Consider the following 15,110-nt stretch of genomic DNA (forward strand, 5'->3'; position numbering starts at 1 on the left):
GTTTATGCTCCTACCTTCGACGATGATTTATTTGTTTCTAATTTTTTTGCTTCATTACCTAATAATAATGACCACCTCGTCATCATCGGGGGTGATTTCAACTTGGTACAAGATGTTACACTTGATAGGTCATCTACAAAACATGTTAACCTGACAAAATCAGCTGCCATCTTAAAATTTCATGCAGACCAGTTGGGACTGGCAGATCCCTGGCGGACTATGTTCCCCTCAAGGAAAGAGTATTCTTTTTTTTCCCACGTTCATCACAGTTACTCCAGAATAGATTTTTTTATATTAGACAACAAGCTCATTCATAGGATTGTTGATTGTAAATATCATAGTATTGTCATTTCCGACCATGCTCCGACATCGATAGATATTACTTTTCATACAGGCTGTTCTCCTCAAAAACCCTGGAAATTTAACACACAGCTGCTTTCGGATGCAAAATTCAAGGACTTTCTTTCAGAGCAAATAAATGTCTTCTTTGAAATTAACGACCAACCCGGTGTTGGAAGTAATATTTTATGGGATTGTTTCAAGGCCTACATTCGCGGTCAAGTCATTTCATTTACATCAAACTTAAAAAAAGCTGAATCCATCAAATTGGCAACACTTTTAAATGAAATCTCGAACATCGATGCCAACTATGCGATAAATCCCTCCTCTGCCTTGTACAAAAAGAAGATACAGTTAAAATCTCAGTATGATCTGATGTCGACTGGCAAGATAGAGGTTCAGCTTTTACAAACAAGACAACGTTTTTTCGAACAGGGCGATAAACCTGGTAAATTATTAGCCTATCAGGTCCGTGCCGCAGCCGCCTCCAGACTCATACCCAGGATAACTTCTCCGACTGGAACAGTGACATCAGACCCTAAGGAAATTTGCGACGCATTTTCTTATTTTTACTCATTGCTTTACACCTCAGATAAACCTACTTGTATTGGACCAGACCCCAATCCCCTAGACTTTTTCACATATCCTCAAGTAAATAATGATAACTTTCCTGATCTAGGAGCCTTGGTAACGCTACCTGAGGTACAAGCTGCCATTAATTCTTTACAAAGTTCGAAATCACCAGGGCCGGACGGGTACACGGCCGAGTTCTTCAAAACTTTCTCTGCCAAACTAGCCCCCATATTAGTGAGGGTTTTCAACGATGCATTCGAAAGGAAACACCTGCCTTCTACTTTCATGGAGGCATCACTGATTCTTTTGTTGAAAAAAGACAAGGACCCTCTTCACTGTAGTAGTTACAGACCAATTTCTCTTCTCAATGTCGATTTTAAAATACTGTCAAAAATACTCACTACTCGACTTCAGAAGGTTTTGCCGACACTGATAAACCCAGATCAAACTGGTTTCATTACAGGCCGTCATTCTTTTAATAATACTAGGCGGTTACTTAACGTTATTGCTTCTTGCAAAAACTCTGAAATAGCTGAAATGATTTTATCACTAGACGCCGAGAAAGCCTTTGACAGGGTGGAGTGGGGCTACCTGTTTTTTATTCTGGGAAAATTTGGGTTTAATTCGAATTTCGTATCATGGATCAAGCTTCTTTACAGATCCCCAGTTGCTTGCCTTAATATTAACGGACTCATTTCGAAACCATTCTCTATGTCCCGCGGTACTCGTCAAGGATGTCCGCTCTCCCCATCTTTGTTCGCTCTTGCAGTTGAGCCCCTGGCCCTGTGGCTCCGTGAGGAGGAGAAATTTGAAGGGATTTGTCGATTTGGCCTTTCCAACAAACTTTCATTATATGCAGACGACCTATTGCTTTATGTATCCAACCCAGTTTCCTCTCTCCCTCCTATTTTGGCCATTCTGGATCAGTTCAGCAAATTGTCGGGGTATAAGGTTAACTTGCACAAGAGTGAATACCTTCCTCTTAATTTACTTGCCGAAAACCTCCCTCAATCTCTCTTCCCCTTTAAGAAAACTAACAACGGGCTGAAGTATCTTGGCATAGTTGTGACTAAATCTCCGTCTGAACTGTTTTCAAAAAATTTTCAACCTCTTCTTGACCGTTGTAAATTAGATTTAACTAAGTGGTCCACACTTCCCTTGTCATTACTGGGTCGCGTTAACCTCATTAAAATGACAATACTACCTCGTTTTCTTTATGTATTCGAACATGTTCCCCTAGTTGTACGCAAATCTTTTTTCACTACACTTGATAAGATGATTAACTCTTTCCTATGGGGGGGTAAACAAGCTCGGATTAAAAGATCGACCCTTCAGCTCCCTAAATCTCTCGGAGGTCTGGCTTTACCCGACTTCCGCCGATACTACTGGGCTAGTAATATTAGAAAGATTCTTTACTGGAATGCGGGCGTATCATACAATCGACCTCTCTGGGCGCGTATGGAACTAGCATCCGCACGTTTCTCACTGTGGTCGGTGGTTTGTGCACAGTTACCTTTTCCCATTAAAGACACATCACAGAATTTTACAGTCCTTGAGACCTTAAAGATATGGAGACAATTCAGGGAACAGTTTGGCCTGCATACCGGATCTAGACTAGCTCCGGTTAACCAAAATCATTTATTTCTCCCGGCGTGCTCCGACCTAGCTTTCGAGTCATGGTCGAAAAAGGGCCTACAAACTCTTGACGATTTTTATATTGATGGCATATTCCCTTCATTCGCAGACTTGTCAAAGAGGTTTACCCTTCCAAGCTCTCACTTATTCCGTTATTTTCAAATACGACATTTTATTCAAAAACTTTTTCCTCACTTTCCAAACCGCCCACCTGAAATGCCGATGGATGCCTTTCTTTTAGCCCAACCAACACAGAAAAGCCTACTGTCGACTTTATATGGTTTAATTTTTAAAATCAATTCAACTTCCTTAAACACTCTTAGAACAACTTGGAACTGCGACCTCAACATTAATATTTCAGATGAACAATGGAACAATATGCTTCATCTTGTTCACTCTTCATCAATATGTTCTAGACATCAACTCTTACAGTGCAAAATTCTACACAGGAGTCACCTTACAAATGCGAGGTTGGCCAGAATTTTCCCTGGAAGATCTGATGCATGTAATAGATGTAAACTTTCACCAGCTAATTACATACATATGTTTTGGTCATGCTCGAAACTAGTTGTCTTTTGGCAAACAGTGTTTGACACTTTGGGGAAAGTACTGGGCACCAAGCTGAATCCCGACCCTCTAACTGCAATTTTTGGAATCTCTCCCTCACCCGATGTGCCTAAACCATCAAGGAAAGTCATTGCTTTTACAACACTACTTGCTAGGAGGCTTATTCTCCTCAAGTGGACTCACACTTCCCCACCTTCACATAATAAATGGATTCAAGAAATCCTGCAAAACCTTAGACTTGAAAAAATTAGGTTTTCCCTAAAGGGTTCTCTGCAAACCTTTGACACAATCTGGCAACCCTTTTTACTCCACATAGACTCCATAACAATTGAAGCTGAAAAGCATTGAGCTACCAACACTCTCCCCACTTTTTTTTTGTTTGTTTGTTTGTTTTTTTGTTTTTTCTTTTTTTTCTTTTTTTTTTTTTTCCTTTAATGTGTGTGTGTGATGTTTAAGTTGTGAATGAGAATGTCTGGTGTCTTGATCGTGCTGGGAAGGTACCTTTATCTTGTCTATGTTACCTTATCATGACCTCTTCGGTGAGAGGCTCACTGAGTTGCATCGAAACCTCATCTATCATCAGCTGTCATCTATGTGCCTCTATCTTTATTGTGTTTCGCCTGTACCTATCCCATTAATGTGTAAAAAATCAATAAATAAAAAAAAAAAATTTAAAAAAAAAAGAAAGTGATCCATAAATGCTTTCAACTCAAAATGAAGTGGCTTCGGAATGCCCCAAAATCAACAATATTATTGAGTTAACAAGGAAATATCGCGAAAGTGACCCAAAATGTACATGAAGTATTCCCAAAATCAATTCAAAGTGATCCATAAATGCTTTAAACCCAAAAGGAAGTGGCTTGGGAATGCCCTAAAATCAACAATACCAATGAGTTAACAAGGAAATAACACAAAATTGACTCAAAATGTACATGAAGTATTCCCATAATAAATCGGAGTGATCCATAAATGCTTTCAACCCAAAAGGAAGTGGCTTGGGAATGCCCTAAAATCAACAAAGCCAATGAGTTAACAAGGAAGTGATGCGAAAGTGACCCAAAATGTACATGAAGTCATTCCAAAATCAATATAAAGTGATCCGTAAATGACCTGAAATAAAAAGGGAGTGGCTTGGGATTGCCTTGAAATCAACAGGAATAGGAAATGCCCCCAAATCACCCGAAAATGACCTAAAATCAACTAAAAATGACCCGAAACTGACTTAAACCCAACAGGAAGTGAGCCTGATTTGCCCCCAAATCTACAGGAAGTGTCATAGGTAGCAAGGCTACCATCGCAAGTCATCCAGTGATCGCATTTTCTAGTTGTCATTTCCAGCCAGAGTGCTCTCGTCCTCAAGTGGATGGAGCTAAAATAAAAACTGCCAGTGAACAAAGACCAGTGCTTCTTCTGATAATGAATATGACATTCCATCCACTTGGATCCGGTATGCAGTACCACGAACGGTGCCGTGTCTGACACTAGCGAGGTCATTCCAGACTTGGAGAGCAATTGAGCTTGAAAAATCTTTGAAAATAAAATACAATCCCTGGAGAAATTGCTATGGGAGCTTAACTGGAGTAGCTAGGTCCTGTTGATTGTGGGGCCTTATTTTGGAGTCATTCCCTGTAGATTTAGGGGCATTTCAGGATCACTTCCTGTCGATGTCGGGTCATTTCCTGTAGGTTTAGGGGTCATTCTAGGATCACTTCCTGTTGATATCGGGTCGTTTCCTGTTGATTTGGGGTCATTTTGGAGACACTTCCTATTGATTTCAGGTCACTTCCTGTTGATTTGGGGGCATTATGGGTGTGACTTTCTGATGATCTCGGGTCATTTCCTGTTAATTACCCTTAATGTCCCCAAATCAACAGGAAGTGACCCAACATCTATGGGAATTGACCCCAAAATGCTACCAATTCAGCAGAAGGAGACCTGATATCAACAGGAATGGACTCTAAAAAGCCCCCACATCAACAGGAAGTGACCCGATATCAACAGGAAGTGACCCTTAATGTCCCCAAATCAACATGAAGTGATCCAACATCTATGGGAATGGACCCCGAAATGCTTCCAATTCAAAAGGAAGTGACCTCAACACGATATCAACAGGAAGTGACTCTGAAAAGCCCCCAAATCAACAGGAAGTGACCCGATATCAACAGGACGTGACCCTTAATGTCCCCAAATCAACAGGAAGTGACCCAACATCTATGGGAAGTAACCACGAAATGCCTCCAATTTAACAGGAAGTGACCTAATATCAACAGGAAGTGACTCTAAAAAGCCTCCAGATCAACAGGAAGTGATCCGATATCAACAGAAAGTGACCCTTAATGTCCCCAAATCAACAAGAAGTGACCCAACATCTATGGGAAGTGACCCCGAAATGCCTCCAATTCAACAGGAAATGACCTTATATGAACTGTAAGTCACCCGATATCAACAGGAAGGGACCTGATATCAAAAGGAAGTAACTCTGAAAAGCCCACAAATCAACAGGAAGTGACCCGATATTAACAGACAGAGACCTTTAATGTCCCCAAATCAGCAAGAAGTGACCCAGCATCTATGGGAAGTGACCCCGAAATGCATCCGATTCAACAGGAAATGACCGGATATCAACAGGATGTGACTCTGAAAATGCCCCCTAATAAACAGGAAGTAACCCAGAAATGTCCCCAAACCAACAGGAAGTGACCCTGAAATGCCCCCAAATAAACAGGGAGTGGCCCAATATCAACAGGAAGTGACCTGATATCGATCTATGACCAGTGACCAACAGAAAATGGGCCAATATCAACAGGAAGTGACCCTGAAATGATCCCAAATCAACAAGAAGTGACCCAATATCAACAGGAAGTGATCCTGAAATGTCCCAAATCAACAGGAAGTGGCCCAATATCAACAGGAAGTGAACTGATATCTGTCTATGACCTGTGATCAATAGGAAGTGACCCGTTATGAACTGAAAATGCTCTAAAATGCCTCCAACTTACAAAAGGTGACCCGATACCAACAGGAAGTGATCCTGAAATGTCCCCAAATTATCAGGAAGTGGCCCAATATCCACAGGAATTGACCCTGAAATGTTCCAATATCAACAGGAAGTGACCTGATATCGATCTATAACCAGTGATCAACAGGAAGTGACCCGTTATCAACCAAAAATGCCCTAAAATGCCTCCAACTTACAAGAGGTGACCCAATATCAACAGGAAGTGATCCTGAAATGTTCCCAAATTAACAGGAAGTGACTCTGAAATGCCCCCAAATCACCAGGAAGTGACCTGATATTAACAGTAAGTGACTCTGAAAAGCCCTCAAATCAACAGGAAGTGACCTTCAATGTCCCCAAATCAGCAGGAAGTGATCCAACATTTATGGAAATTGACCCCGAAAGGCTTCCAATTCAACGGGAAGTGACCTGATATCAACAGGAAGTGACTCTGAAAAGCCTCGAAATCAACAAGAAGTGACATGTATCAACAGGAAGTTACCCAGCATCTATGGGAATTGACCCCGAAATGCTTCCAATTCAACAGGAAGTGACCTAATATCAACAGGAAGTGACTCTGAAAATCCCCAAATCAACAAGTGACCCAACATCTATGGTAATTGACCCCGAAATGCTTCCAATTCAACAGGAAGTGACCTGATATCAACAGGAAGTGACTCTGAAAATCCCCCAAATCAACAGGAAGTTACCCAATATCCACAGGAAGTAACACTGGAATGTCCACAAATTTACAGGAAGTAACGTAATTTCATCGGTTTGCTTGATTTGTAGTGTTTTGGTACTGCTCTTATCCAGTGCCAAAACGTAAACATTCTAGCAGAACTTTGCATTATTTGTTGTGTTTTGGTACTGGCCTCGCTAGGACATAAACCAGTCTACTGCTGCCATGAATTAACAAAGAAACGACCCGAAAATGCTCTAAAATTCATCGACTTTGTCCAAAGTCGGTCCGATCATCAACGAAGTTTGTGTACGGATGTGGTCGGCAGGTCGTAAGGTCAAAGGGTAAAGGCTGCTCCTCTTTTCGGTTGAGAACACAGCCATCTTGGATTTACCGAAGTCAAGTGAAATTGATGCGGTGAGGCTATTTTTCAATTGTTGATGGCCTGTTACAAACGACGCGCAGCTCGGCTCCATCACACAAACGAGAAAAATTAGCCCCCGACGTCTGCCTGAGTCTTTTTCACGGGGGGCTAAAGCTAAAGGGGGGTTTTCCTTTAGCTGGTTAGCTTCATCTAATTTGTCGCTGCTGCCTCGCAAACGGAGCCTAAATTGAGCCGAGAAAGAGGCGTCCGTCTCCGGCCGGGTATGTGATATTCGGTCTGCCTTTTTTGTTGTCGTTCGCAACCGGATTTTGTTTCTTATTTTCACACAAAATGACGGAAGGGGAGATATTTTTTGCGCTTGCTTCGCCGTAAACGCATTAGCGAGCTAAGCTAACGCCATAGGAAAGCACGGAGAATGCTAGGTAGCTAGTTCATATGCTAACTAGCGGTTAGCATCGCTGCCAAATCCTCGAAATGATGCAGAAAAAAATGTTTTATGTGGTTAACTAATGAACGTTTGCGAAAGAGGTACTCGTGCACACATTTAATTTCTTACGGGAAGCGTATTTTTTGCCGCTAAAAATGTTTTGTCAACATTTAAAGTTCTAATAGGATACGTTTGGACGAATTTTCTCTTAATAGTTGAACATATTAAAAATGAAATTCAGTTTACGTAGTTGGTTAACACCTTCAAAACGGGTTAAAAGGGAACTGTTCTGTTGTTTAAGATGTTTTTCACTGTTTGAAATATAAGTAGTACTGCAATGTGTACTGTATATTTTACTTAATAAGTGAAGTTATGCAGCCAAATCCTCAAAATGATTCAGAAAAAAATGGTTTTTTTTGTTGTTGCTGTTGTGAATAGTTATTGAACGTTTACGAGAGATGAACGCGTGCTCACCTTAAATTTATAATGCTAATGATATCTGTAATATGTTTGGACGAGTTTCTAGAATATGTTGAAGTATAAATAATATTTGAACTTGGACCCGAGGTGAAATCCATCTTATGTAGTTGGCTCACACCTTCAAAACAGGTTAGAAATGTTCAATTATTAAGAATGTTTCTGTAATAAATAGTGACGTCAAGGGGTGGGAACCTCTGGGTAGCTCAAAATGCGATACAGTTTGCGATTAGAGCTATCGCAAACGATTATTTTTCACCTGATTAGTCTGCTTTTTTTTTAACGATTAGTCGACTAGTCGTTTTTTATTATTTTTTTTCTAGCAATTAAATTTTTGTTGACAATTATTAACTCACAAAAACATTTTGGAACACTTAAATTATTCAAGTACAAATAAACACATAAATAACAACAATAAATCTCAAAAAACAATTCGGTCAAATGCTGATGGCATTAACTCGTGCATAAAAATGGAATGTAAACGGATTCAGGACACTGTGACTTCACTTTTTCAACAGGACTACGCACTTTAAGTACATGTGCCTTAGCTGGGAGCTATGACGAAGGATTAGTATTTAAAACCGATTCTAAAATGAAATGCTTTCAATATTGTTGATTTTAACGGAGGAAACAACGCGCTACGTAAAGTACGTAGCTGCTTATTCAGCTACATTAGCCCGACTTAATTAATACGACTTTAATTCTCGTACTATTAATTTTTAACTATTAATAGTTTTTTTTTTTTTCTCTCGTACTATTATTATGAGAATAAAATCCAACTGCACTGCAGGAAATCATAAATGGTGAATTCGAGAATATGGACACATGGTTCAAATGTAATAAACTCTCTCTAAATCTAAAAAAAAAAAAAAATTACATTGTTTTTCGCTCCCATAAAAATAAGCCTTAAAACAAATCTGCCTTCTGTAGAAATCAGGGGTCCCCAAACTTTTTCCTGTGAGGGCAACATAACTTTTCCCTTCTCCGATGAGGGGCCGGGGTCAGTTTTTAACAAAAAAAAGTGTGACGATTGCAGGAGTGCTTAAATGTAAAAATGTATTGTTTTTCAGAAAGCCACAATCAAATAACCCTTGCTGGAGTTTTTCACGTAACAAAAGTAAATAAAATAAAAATAATAATAATAAAATGTATAATACAATATAATATAACTAGAGCTGTCCAAATTATCGCGTTAACGGGCAGTAATTAATTTTTAAAATTAATCACGTTAAAATATTTGACGCATTTAACGCACATGCCCCGCTCAAACAGATTAAAATGACAGCACAGTGTCATGTCCATTTTTTACTTGTTTTTTGGCGTTTTTTCGCCCTCTGCTGGCGCTTGGGTGCGACTGATTTTATGGGTTTCAGCACCATGAGCATTGTGTAATTATTGACATCAACAATGGCGAGCTACTAGTTTATTTTTAGTTTGAAAATTTTACAAATTTTATTAAAACGAAAAAATTAAGAGGGGTTTTAATATAAAATTTCTATAACTTGTACTAACATATATCTTTTGAGAACTACAAGTCTTTCTATCCATGGATCGCTTTAACAGAATGTTAATAATGTTAATGCCATCTTGTGGATTTATTGTTATAATAAACAAATACAGTACTTATGTACCGTATGTTGAATATATATATCCATCTTGTGTCTTATCTTTCCATTCCAACAACAATTTACAGAAAAATATGGCATATTTTATAGATGGTTTGAATTGCGATTAATTACGATTAATTCATTTTTAAGCTGTGATTAACTCAATTAAAAATTTCATCGTTTGACAGCCCTAACTCTAATATAATATTATATATATTATATGATTTAATATATAATTATATAATATATAATTATATATAATATAATATTATTATATTATATAATATATAATTATATAATATATATATATTTATATTATATTATTAATCAAATAGATAAAAAGCAAATAACCCTCTCTGGGTTCTTCACAGAAAAAGCCAGAAAATAAATAACACAAGTAAAAAAAACAAAACAAATTGTTCAGGGGGCCGGACCAAATGTGGAGGCGGGCCGTAGTTTGGGGACCCCTGGTATAAATCTTTATTTGAGCCACAACATTAATTGGCATGACAGCACTGTCGATATTTCACAAAATGAGCAGCAAAAGCAAAATGAACAGGAAAGACGGGATGACACGAAACGAGAGTAGGACAAAATCGACGTTCTGCTAAAATGTGCTACACCAGCGAAACGTCCTACAAAAGGCGAATTTGACAACCCAAAGTACAACCGTGCTCTTTCAGCTTGTTTTGTTTAGATGCGTACAGGTAGAACATGCTAAAGATGCCTTAAGAAAAAAGGAAGTGTTCAAAAGCAAACTGTTTGTAATAGTAAGGAACACCACAAGGACCATGTTATTTTTTTTCTACAATGATAGTATGTGTATTGTTTATCGCTCTAATGGCTGCAATCAGTAACTCAAGTCCTCAAATGAAAACCAACAAATCTGTTACGGTCCGCGAAAGCTGAAGCAAGGGAGGTCCCCGAATAGCAGACAACAATAACAGAGGGATTGCGCACAAGTGTTTATTGAACACAGGAAAAAAAAACGTGATCGCGAAAAGGTAGACACACAAAAAGGGTCCGTGACAGTAGGTCGGGAGCAATAAAAAAAAACAGGGGAAAACCTCGTTGAGAGGCAGACAAACTAGACTCCAAACTGTCAAATGGCAGCAAGTCAATATCTTGGCAAGCTGCCTAGGATCGGTTTAAAGACACTGCTGATCAGCTGCAGTTAAACATGTACTGAATATTATAGATTTTTAAATCAATGGCAATATTTTATGTTTCTAATAACATATTTTACTAAAAGAGAACAATTGTGGCTTATTAGAGCCTACAAGTCTCTAAGTCTGAGGTTCCTTTTAAAGGACAATAAGTACTGTATTTGTTTATTATAACAAAAAATCAACAAGATGGCATTAAAATTATTAACATTCTGTTAAAGCGATCCATGGATAGAAAGACTTGTAGTTCTTAAAAGATAAATGTTAGTACAAGTTATAGAAATTTTATATTAAAACCCCTCTCAATGTTTTCATTTTAATAAAATTTGTAAAATTTTCAGTCAAAAAATAAACTAGCAGCCCGCCGTAGTTGATGTCAATAATCACACAATGCTCATGGGTGCTTAAGGCCATAAAATCAGTCGCACCCAAGCACCAGCAGAGGGCGACAAAACTCCAAAAAACACAACAAGTTGGAATTCCCCTGTGCTGTCATTTTAATCAGTTTGAGCGGGGCATGTGCGTTAAATTCGTCAAATATTTTAACGTGATTAATTTTAAAAAATAACTACCGCCCGTTAACGCGATAATTTTGACAGCCCTAATAATAACCTGACTTTCAATTGTTAATTATTCAATGGATTTCAGAAATGGTTCATATGAAAGCTAAGACCCTCCCAAATGATGTTGAATGTAAAAAAATATATTTGGTTCACTGAAAAAAGATTGATCATTTAATGAAAACATAAAGGTCAAATTTTGGCAAGACCAAAGTTTTGTCGCCTACAGAAAGTAAAGTAAAAGTCTCTCGGTAAAGTCTCTCGGTAAGTTGGGAGACGGTAATGTAAATGTAGTGTGATGAAGGTGTGCAGTAAAATGTGGACCGGATTTTAGGGAAACCAAAGCATAAACTGGAATGGATTATGGAAATCGTTGCGCTGGAAAACCCGGACCGGACTTGAAAAAAAAAAACTGGATCGGAAGTCTGGATCGTAATTTTTCCGTGTTGGCCTATCCGATACCGATGCGCATTTTTTTTACCATATCGGCGTCCGATCCGATCCAAATATCGGATCGGGACATCTCTAGTTTGCACCCTGAGAGCTCTGCAGCAGGATGGTGCTCCATCACATACTTCAATCTCTACCTCAAAGTTCCTCAAGGCAAAGAAGATCAAGATCCTGGCCAGTCCAGTCACCAGACATGAACAGGTTGAAAGAGGAAGCATGGAAGACGAAACCCAAGAATGTTGATGTCTGAACTCTGGGAGGCATGCAAGACTGCTTTCTTTGATGTTCCTGATGACTTCATCAATAAATTGTATGACTCCTTGCCGAAGCCCATGGAAGTCATACAAAATATTACATTTGGATCTCACAGCACCACTACTTCATTCGCTTATGTTATGTAACATATTTTTATATTTGCAGTACATTTTTTGTTCAATTTTCACACTACTTTCTGTAGGCGACAAAACTTTTGTCTTGCCAAAATTTGACCTTTAATGTCTTCATTAAATAATATATTTGTTTCACTGAAAAAAGATTTATTTTTAGTACATTCAACCTCATTTGGGAGGGTCTTAGCTTTCATATAAGCCATTTCTCAAACCAATTGAATAATTAAAAGTCAGCTTATTAGCAATTGTTTCTACAAATTGGATAAGCGAGAAGACTTGTCAGGCACTGTATGTTTATGCTGTCCAACTGGGCCCCTACTAAAAGCTTTAAATAGCTTCTATGGAGTGTCCTTTTCGCGCAACTTATCATATGAACTGTATGTATTTGACCATTTACTGTACAACTTGAATGATATGTGAATAAACTGAACTGAACAAAGTCATTAAAATAGTTTTTAAGCGGATCGAAGTGGATTTTGTCCCTGATAAATAGGGGTGCACGATATTCATTTTTTGAAACCGATATCGATAACTTCCTGCTCCTCAAAGCCGATACCGATATCGATAACCGATAATAAATATATAATTTTTTAAAAGGTATAACCTGAGTTTTTGGACACCTGGAGGTTTACAAAAAAAAAAAAAAAATAGTGGTGGATTCAACATAGATTTGCCTTTGATCTCACCAGATTTTTCATAATGACATGAACAAAACAGTGCGTTTCACTTCTGCACTGCCCGACAGCCAGCTAAGAATGAATGCACTTCCATAAACCACAAGGCTTGGTCTTTTCTTGCTTTTATGGGAAGACACTCGTCTTAATATTGTGAAAGTACAACAAAAAAAATTAGAGCTGCAACAATTAATCGATTAACTCGATTATTCGATTAGAGAAAAAAGATTCAAATTAAATTTTGCTGCTTCGAGTATTCGTTTAGTTAAAGTGGTGGTGTAATGGTTTGTTTTTGAAAGTGTTTGCATTTAGTTTTATTGATTTGGGTGGATACACTGCCCTCTAGTCTGCCTCATGGCCAAATCCAGCTGCTCCCTGTAAAGACCAACATAAGCTAGGTTTTTGTTTGAGCTTATGTTTTTTAATGCATTCGGAATTTAGTTAAAAGGTATATTTAGCCAATTTTTGTGGTAATATGTCTCTGAACCATTTGTTAAAAAAAAAAAAATTGTTTTCTAGCATTTAAGCTAGTGGAAGTTTGCTTTGTTAATTAGCGAATTGTTCTTTTGTTGTACATACTATAAGTAGATCCTTATTTATTTCTTTTTTTAATACCGTTTGAGGCCCAGCTCTGGTATTTTAATTTTTTCATGTTTATCCGATTACTCGGTTAGTCGAACTAACTAGTTCATCGATCAATCCACTACTAAAATAATCGATAGCTGCAGCCCTAGTGTGTTATCAAGCGTAATGAAATTTTTAGGTAAGAAATAAGATTTTTTTAATAAGATTTTATAAGATTTAAGATTTATAAGAAGTTTATGAGTAAAAACGGTAAAAAAGTTCGTTTTTTTCCTAGTCACTTCTGAGATGCAATTGTTGGCTGTTTTCAACAATGTACATCGAAAATAGACATTGATCAACTGAAAATGGTTCAATATTAGATTAAATGTCTTGTTTTCTATGTATATTTATAATTGCGCCTTACCTAAAAAAAAAAAAAAAAAAAAAAAAAGTTTTATCCGATTACTCGATTAATCGATAGAATTTTCAGTCGAATACTCGATTACCAAAATATTCGATAGCTGCAGCCCTAAGAAAAATACACATATTCAATACTCAATATACAACAAACTAACTGCAAAATACACTTATATACATAACTGTTATATGTATAGCATAGCACACTAGCTTGAGCTACTAAAGCATTGTCTGGCTTTTATAACACAACTTATGATGTTCTGTACATATGACCCTTCAACACAGAAGTAAACATATATTGCACATCCATATGTTATAGTAAACATAAAATACTTACAAATATTTCCGAGGCGGAAACGTAACAGAAAGCATTCACGACTGTCAATGCTACCGCTAGACACCTCAATGTGTAAGTGATTATACCAAATTAACTACTGTAACAATAAATAGATGCAGTGAATTATTCTGACCAGCAGGTGGGAGCAGTGCCCCGCAAATGGTCAACTGATTTCCCATACTAGTGTGTAAACTGTAAAGCCAGAACAATATGTATAATCGGTCCTATTATAAATGTTATAGGAATTATCGGGATGACGTCATAATTCCTATTATCGGACCGATAATTATCGTGCACCAGTACTGATAAACCACCCGTCCGATGTGTGCGGGCAACAATTCTGATGAGTCAAAGGCCACCCCTTTGTCCGTCCGCGCTCACCTTCATGATTCATCGCGGCTACATCACGTTTCCGTCTTTCCGCAGGTGACAAAAGGCATGTTCGGCTCCAGGAAGAAATTTGCCGAGTTCGAGGTGGTGGACAACGACTTTACCGATGAAAGCATGTACTACAACCAGCCGTCGATGTTCCCGCATCGGTCGGACAAAGACGTGAGCTCCGTTCACGCGCTCGCTGGCGGGCGTTTGGGATTTTGACGGTGATTTTTTTGTACGCCAGATGCTGTCGTCGCCTTCGCCGTCCTCGTCTTCGGGGCAGCTGTCGCAGCTCGGCGCCAGTCTCTACGGTCCGCAGAGTGAGTGAGAGATTACAAAATTACAAGGCTTTATTCTCGTAGTGCGACTTTTCTCTCATACGATGATTTTGATCTCGTAATATTACGACTTTTTTTCTCAACACTAATATTATGACTTCATTCTCGTAATATTTAGGGCCATCAAACAATTAAAATTTGTAATCGAGA

At 38.2% G+C, this 15,110-nt stretch overlaps 1 protein-coding gene across 2 annotated transcripts in view; it reads left to right on the top strand.

Moving 5' to 3' along the window:
- Positions 1-7,148: 7,148 nt before the first annotated feature.
- Positions 7,149-15,110, top strand: part of cnot2 (CCR4-NOT transcription complex, subunit 2) — a 30,727-nt gene continuing 22,765 nt past the window's right edge. The window contains exons 1-3 of one of the 2 annotated variants that reach the window (XM_057837340.1): positions 7,149-7,439; positions 14,674-14,799; positions 14,867-14,942. In XM_057837340.1, the coding sequence (XP_057693323.1) occupies positions 14,686-14,799; positions 14,867-14,942 (190 nt within the window). In that variant the 5' untranslated portion in view covers positions 7,149-7,439; positions 14,674-14,685. The remainder of the gene's footprint in view (positions 7,440-14,673; positions 14,800-14,866; positions 14,943-15,110) is intronic. The other variant, XM_057837341.1, reaches the window with a different exon arrangement.

This window comes from Corythoichthys intestinalis, chromosome 5, assembly GCF_030265065.1.
Source record: "Corythoichthys intestinalis isolate RoL2023-P3 chromosome 5, ASM3026506v1, whole genome shotgun sequence".
Taxonomy (NCBI): Eukaryota; Metazoa; Chordata; class Actinopteri; order Syngnathiformes; family Syngnathidae; genus Corythoichthys; species Corythoichthys intestinalis.